The sequence below is a fragment of the Chanos chanos genome, chromosome 5 (assembly GCF_902362185.1).
Source record: "Chanos chanos chromosome 5, fChaCha1.1, whole genome shotgun sequence".
Classification (NCBI taxonomy): Eukaryota; Metazoa; Chordata; class Actinopteri; order Gonorynchiformes; family Chanidae; genus Chanos; species Chanos chanos.
This window is the reverse complement of record NC_044499.1, coordinates 17,198,893-17,205,650: the sequence shown is the minus strand read 5'-3', so window position 1 is coordinate 17,205,650 and position 6,758 is coordinate 17,198,893. Positions and strand designations below refer to the sequence as shown.

The following is a 6,758-nucleotide window of genomic DNA, read 5'->3' as shown; positions in this document are numbered from 1 at the left end:
GCATAAAGCTATCCGACTAGCTTGCTTTCAAAATAGGGGGAGTGAACGTAAGCTCACTAACTGTGAAATGTGGATTGGTGGAATATGAGGGCTAATTAAATGATAAATGACATTAAATGTTTTAACCTTCGCTGATTAAGCTTAAGCCAGAGCTGAATGAAAGACAATTAACTATGAGATTTGGCTGAGAACTGTTTGATAAGACGTTTGTGGGCTAGAGACATTGATGCCAAAGTGTCGTTGAAGGTGGGACACCAAGTTTAATACAATAAATGTACAGGCATTATGTGGGGTCCAAGATGTACAAAGTGTTGCATGTAAAACTGAAATGGTTGTAATTTAAAGGAATGATTTTTTTTTCACCTCACTCCATGATGACAATATAATTATTCCTTAGAAGTGTGGTAAAACGGTTTAGGAGCTAGGGACACCGGAGAGATGCATGTAAGTCTGATTCACTGACAGTTAGATGGGATCCCAAAAAAAATGAAACGCTGGAAGAGGCGTGAACTCCTGCTGTACACTGTCAGGCTACTTTAGTCCTTTGCACATTGCACACAGTCACCCAATTGGACAGCAGATGCTATGATTTGTTTACAGTCGATTACCAGATTTCTGTGATTGGTGCGAACGTAGCAAGTCTACTACTCTAATGTTCACAAAACTTAAAACATGAAGAAAGTTGTCGGAAAAGTAGGATAGAACAAATTGATTACATAAGCTCTTTCGCTCACTGTCTGTGGACAGGAAATCTTGTCCGCTGCCACCATGAAGTCTAGGGACGAGGAGGAATACGGGGGTAAATTAAACGATATGCCCGATGACTCCAACTATGTTAAACCGTACCTGACTCTTCTGAAACAAAGAGCAGGAGAAAAATCAAACATTCCACACGTGCTGGATTTGTCTGACAACTTTTTGTTAAGGTTTTTACGGGCAAGAGACTTTGATGTTGAGTTGTCGTTGAAGGTAAGAAACGAAGTGGTATGCATTAAGTTTAAACTATGGCTCTGAACGATGTGCTCTGAAACGCAGGATAGTCTAAATTATCTAAATTATCTTTTTGACTCTTTACATCATCACGTAGCAAATGTATTATTACAGTTTAGCTCTAGCGAATTTGCTCTGTTTTACTTGGTGTAGGCTATACGGCTGAGAGAATGTCAACATAATCCGCTGCGATCTTTGCGAATCGTTTTGCGAGAAGTTTTGGAATATGCGAATCGGTGGCAGTATTTCAGGATCTGGATCTTGTAGTTGTGAGAACTTGTTACTTTAAAAAAAAATCAGAGTTTAAGGATGCGTCAGCAAAACGTCTAAGGGGGGTGGACTAGCAATATTTGATACTCACACAGGCAGTCTACTTAAACTTATAGTTTTGCGAGGTTACACTGGCATTGACATAAGGTACCTTTTCAACATAATGTACTCAAACTACAAATACAACAAAATATCAATGGTGGTATAACAGCAACTGTGATTATTATGATGGCGATATAGCTTGAGCACAATCATAAACATATTTTGGGCACCTCTGTTTCTGTCTAAAAAAATGCTTTCATTTTCATTTACTGTTTTGTACTGTCACTGTTAAAAGGAAACAATGCATATAAGCCTATTACATAGCCAACTCCAGTTTAATTGTGTTATCCCACGGCCAAGAGCAGTTATCTAGTAAAATGTGTCGGTCAAATCTTGATTGAGGATATGCCCTTGTACCTTCTTTCCACAGTTACTGGTTAACTACCATAAATGGCGCCAAGAATGCCCTGAAATAACTGCCAACCTGTGCCCATCATCCGTTTTAGGCCTTCTCAAAAACAATTACCACGGGGTTCTGAGATTACGGGATGAGTCTGGAAGCAGAGTATTAATCTATCGCATTGGTCAGTATTGCTGCTGAAGATTGGGCTCTTAATTGGGAAGTTTTTTTTTTCTTTTATCAGCTTCTGTAATGAATTTGATATGTTTATCTGCTGATGAATCACCTACTGTTTTATTATGTGTGTCAAGGTCAATGGAATCCCAAGGATTTTACTGCTTATGAGGTATTTCGTGTCAGTCTCATAACATCTGAGCTGATAGTTCAAGAGAGGGAGACCCAGATAAATGGACTGAAGGCAATATTTGATCTCCAAGGCTGGTGCTTTGCCCATGCACTGCAGATAAATCCCTCCTTGGCTAAAAAGATATCTGCCATCCTCACGGTAATTATCACACCAGATCACAATCAAGTTTTAAAAGTTTGTGCTGTGTTTGATTTTGAATATTCATATCGGTGTTTACTTAGTGATTAATTAAGTGTAAGGTGTGGTCTTGGTTACAACTCATAGATTTCAATGAAAAACATTATTAAGATAAGCTTTTTGTCATTGTCCAAAAAAAAAAAAAAGAAAAGCCAACGAACTGGAGATTTTTAAGTGTGTGTTTGATTTTCAGTCGTGGATGCACCTCAGGTTGAGTTCAAAGCTTAATATAATAGATTTTTAAATGCTTGAAATAATATAATGTATTTCTGCTGTTCAACAGGATTCCTTTCCTCTCAAAGTCCGTGGTATTCACCTGATAAATGAACCAATATTCTTCCGTCCAGTCTTTACCATGCTTCGACCATTCCTGCCTGACAAAATCAAGCAGAGGGTCAGTTCCTTTTTAGTCATACTTATGATGTTTATTACAATTACTCTGACCAGTAGATGGAACAGCATTTGTAGCAGCAGATAAAGAATGGTAATAATTCAAATACATCACCTTTCTGTATGCACTGATCATAAATTATTGTCTTTGCCTCTTAAGCCAGACAGAGACAAACAAGAGTATCAATGATAACATAACGAGAATGCTAATGAGAGTCGTCTGTGTATTTGACCCTGCAGATTCACATGCATGGCAGCTCATACACTCAGAGTCTCTCTGAGCACTTTCCCAGTGACATCCTGCCTGTTGAGTTCGGGGGTACAGGTCCCAAACTGGAGGAAGTGTGTCAGGAGTGGACTGAATACATCATGCAGTGTGAGGACCAACTCCACAGTCTCTCCATAGATCAAGAAGGGAATGTCTCAGAGTGCAGCTCCTTTTCTGACACATGAAAAAGGACTGAATGTAGTTGATCAGCCAGATTTGTTCCTGTTCTTAATTCCTTTGTAGCATTATACCAATATTGCTTGAGCTTCCATCATGTTACCATGGGTTAATGTTGCATACAGTAGTTCAATGTGAACAATACTTGGAACAGATTGATTATCATCCAGGTTGTGTCAACCGCTAAGATTGTTACTGACTCTCATGTCCGTCACTGCAGTCTTACCTTTTTTCATGTTAGTTCCTCAGTTACCTACCTTCAAAACTCAACACAAAATCACAAAACTCAGGGTGTAGCTTTTTCAGTACTGTTTTATATCAGAAAAACATGGGTATCGTTGTTGTTATTACCATCGTGTGATATACTGGTAGAAATTGCACACATTTTTGTAACTTTAATGAAAGAAGGAAAAATAACTTGAAGTTTACAACTAAGACTTGTTTACTTAAGTGAGTCCCTAAGCTAATGATGCAGTTAGGCTGTAGCCTGTTTTTCCCCTTTAGTCTACAGAGCACAGAGTCATGGCTCCTTACTCCACTGCCCTTCGTTCCTGGTTCTGGTTGGTAAATATTGTCTTAGGCCTATTAACCTCACTGGAGAGTTTTAATGACATACTGATGCAGAGTATTTAAAGAGATTTCCTTCAAATTTTACACATCAAATACCATTATTTAATGTTGCAAATGTTGCTTGTACTTATATAAAATTTTCGTTACTGATAATTTGTAAAACAAAAAAAAAAAAAAAAAAAAAAAATTAGTGCTGCTAATGTTAATTACAATCCAGTGAAATTCCTCAAACTACCACTAGTCTTAAGTTTTTTCATGTTAGTTCCTCAGTTACCTACCCTCAAAACGCAAAATCACAAAACTCAGGGTGTAGCTTTTTCAGTGCTGTTTTATATCAGAAAAACAAGGATATCATTGTTGTTATTACCATTATGTTATATAGTGGTGTAACTTTAATGAAAAAAGGAAAAATAACTTGAGGTTTACAACTAGGACTTGTTTGCTGAGGTGAGTCCCTAAGCTATGATGCAGTTAGACTGTAGCTTGTTTTTCCCCTTTAGTCTACAGAGCACAGAGTCATGGCTCCTTACTCCACTGCCCTTTGTTCCTGGTTCTGGTTGGTAAATATTGTCTTAGGCCTATTAACCTCACTGGAGAGTTTTGATGACATACTGATGCAGAGTATTTAAAGAGATTTCCTCCAAATTTTACACATCAAATACCGTTATTTGATGTTGCAAACGTTGCTTGTACTTATATAAATTTTCGTCACTGATAATAGTGCTGTTAATGTTAATTACAATCCAGTGAAATTCCTCAGACTACCAGAATACAATATACAGAATACAATATTCTGTTCTTTTTTCCTTTTTGCCTTGCCTTTGACCTGTATACATTTTTAATTTTATTAAGAAATGAATTAAAATAACTTTCAGTTACTCCACTGAACTGTGTAGGCAATGTTTTAAACATGCTTGTAACCCTCATATCTCAGAGCTGTTAATCATTAAACAATGTCTTTAACATTCTGCCACAATAAGGTACAGAAAGTGTGTAGAATTATTACTGTACAAGAACCTGAACAGTAACTTTAGTGTACCTATATACACTAACAATAGCATAGCATAAAATCACGTAAAAGCAGTCCTTTTCACTCATAGAATACACCCATGGTGCTAAATACAGGAGGTCCGGCAGCCCTTAATCAACCCTTTGGATTAAAAATTATTTGTGTATGTGTATTTGTTTGTTTGAGTGAGTGAGTCCTGAAAATAAACTGTAAAAACTTGGCATTAGAATCCCTCAGTGTCCACTACTGGGTTTGCAAGAAAATACGAATTAAGGAAAATGTTATTTTACGGCGTTTCCTTGGATTTTAGACTGTTTTGACCTCGAAATTGCATTCACTTTTAAATTCTGTTTTGTTGTGAATACCGGCATAACATAGGTAAAAAGTTTCTGCTGTAGTATACACGTCTGTGCAGGTGTCCTGTTTGTTGTGCATGCAGCACTTGCATGAGTGTCCTGTCCTTACAGTGCGCTAAAAGCATTCGATACGAAAGAAGCAGTGCATTGCGATATTTTGCAGATAGGTATGTGTTAGTTTATGTTGTACATCGGCTTTTTAACTTTGACTGGATTGTGATATCGCTATCTTAATTGCTATGCACGATGTAAAGCGTTTCCCAGAGTGTCTGAACCCGAAGGCCTATGCGTCATGTTAAGTGGCTCTGCTACGTGATGCTAATAAGGACTACGAGGTGGTGTTGATTTTGTTTGCAGACTGCGTATCCCTACATGATTAGATTCTAGTTATGTTTTGAATGTCTTACATGACGGCAATCTACATGGCTAATTTCTTGTGTGCTATTCCATAATACCAGGGCAAGGTTTAAATGTTCCGTCAATACTGGAGTACGAACAGGGCCGCTCAATTGCCTCGGGGTACCCTGCACTGAATAAGACTACAGTTTGGACTGGACGATACATTAGAGTCAGAGCGTTTATGACTCGGGGCAGTGTGACAAAATACTGAGTTCAGAGGAAGGAAGGAGGAAATGTTCAATTATTACAAAAAAAAAGACCCTTTGAGTATCCGAGTTTATCACGAGCCAGTTTGACTCAACAGTTCACTCTTGTGGTTAAAGGCGTATAGTGCACCTGTCCTTTGTGAAATAACTCCTTTGTGCAAGCCCTCTACTGGTAGAGATCCTCCGTCTGGAGGTCTAAATTGTTTCTTATTCATAATTAACAATTAGCAGTACCGAGTCTTAGACACCAGAGTCCTGACCAGCGCCCCAGCTCTCGGTCACTGAAAACCCATCTCTCATCATGCCTTGTACACACGCGGAGAAACGTAGGGGAGGGCGACCATCGTGAAGGTGCGCTACCTCCATCCCGTTCTAGTGCGGCTCTTTCATAAGTATAGAAAAACTCGCGGTTGTCGGAGTGTTGGACACCAAAACTAAAGTCAGGCTTTCTTGTTTTCTAATGAGTTTTTTTTGTACATTTCATTATATATTTATTAGAAGTAACAAAAACGTGTCTTAGGTCGCAAATTTCACGGCTTTATAATGCAATCATAGTTATGAACGATAAAGATACGCGAATAGTTCAGGCCATGCCCCCAGCGTGTCATCGGACACCGAGAAGGTCATGCGGAAAATCCGGATTCCGGTATTTGCGAAGGTATACGAAGGCGGTCCAGTACCTTTACAGCTTTTCCTGTATAAAATGTTGCCACAGTTTAACCAGTGTGATCACACATTTTTTCCCCATTTGTTTGTACTGATTTTGTGTTGAACTTAGTCCAGGGCTAAGATGGATGATTCACCTAACACTGGTTTGTTGATTATTATTCTCGCTGATTATCAGATGAAATTAATCAATTGTATTGGGCTAGTGGGCAAATCTGATATTTAATGGCTCCATTGAGGAAAACATTGTCAGGAATGAATTTCTGTAAAGGAACCTTTGATTAACTATTGATTGCATTGATACCGTCTAAAATGGAAAGTTTACAAAAGAAAAAATACTTTAATCTGATTTGGAACAAATGTGTTTATGTGTCAGCACACTGCACCACTTATCATACATTTTTATCACACATTTCAAAAAATGGTTACAGTAAACCTGTTACCTTGTGACTCCCAACATCCCAACATACT

At 38.2% G+C, this 6,758-nt stretch overlaps 1 protein-coding gene across 1 annotated transcript; it reads left to right on the top strand.

The window, feature by feature from the left end:
* The first annotated feature begins 666 nt into the window (after positions 1-666).
* Positions 667-4,881, top strand: ttpa (tocopherol (alpha) transfer protein). The gene is made up of 5 exons (XM_030773213.1): positions 667-969; positions 1,733-1,886; positions 2,014-2,207; positions 2,530-2,640; positions 2,877-4,881. The coding sequence occupies exons 1-5, from the start codon at positions 769-771 to the stop codon at positions 3,087-3,089; spliced, it is 873 nt and encodes a 290-aa protein (XP_030629073.1). The 5' UTR covers positions 667-768; the 3' UTR covers positions 3,090-4,881.
* Positions 4,882-6,758: the final 1,877 nt, after the last annotated feature.

What these genes read in the sequence shown, in the direction of transcription:
- ttpa (XM_030773213.1), top strand. Translation starts at nt 769, where the DNA reads ATGAAGTCTAGGGACGAGGAGGAATACGGGGGTAAATTAAACGATATG. An exon ending in ATGTTGAGTTGTCGTTGAAG is followed by an intron (nt 970 to 1,732) that starts GTAAGAAACGAA and finishes TTCTTTCCACAG; the next exon opens with TTACTGGTTAACTACCATAA. An exon ending in AGATATCTGCCATCCTCACG is followed by an intron (nt 2,208 to 2,529) that starts GTAATTATCACA and finishes GCTGTTCAACAG; the next exon opens with GATTCCTTTCCTCTCAAAGT.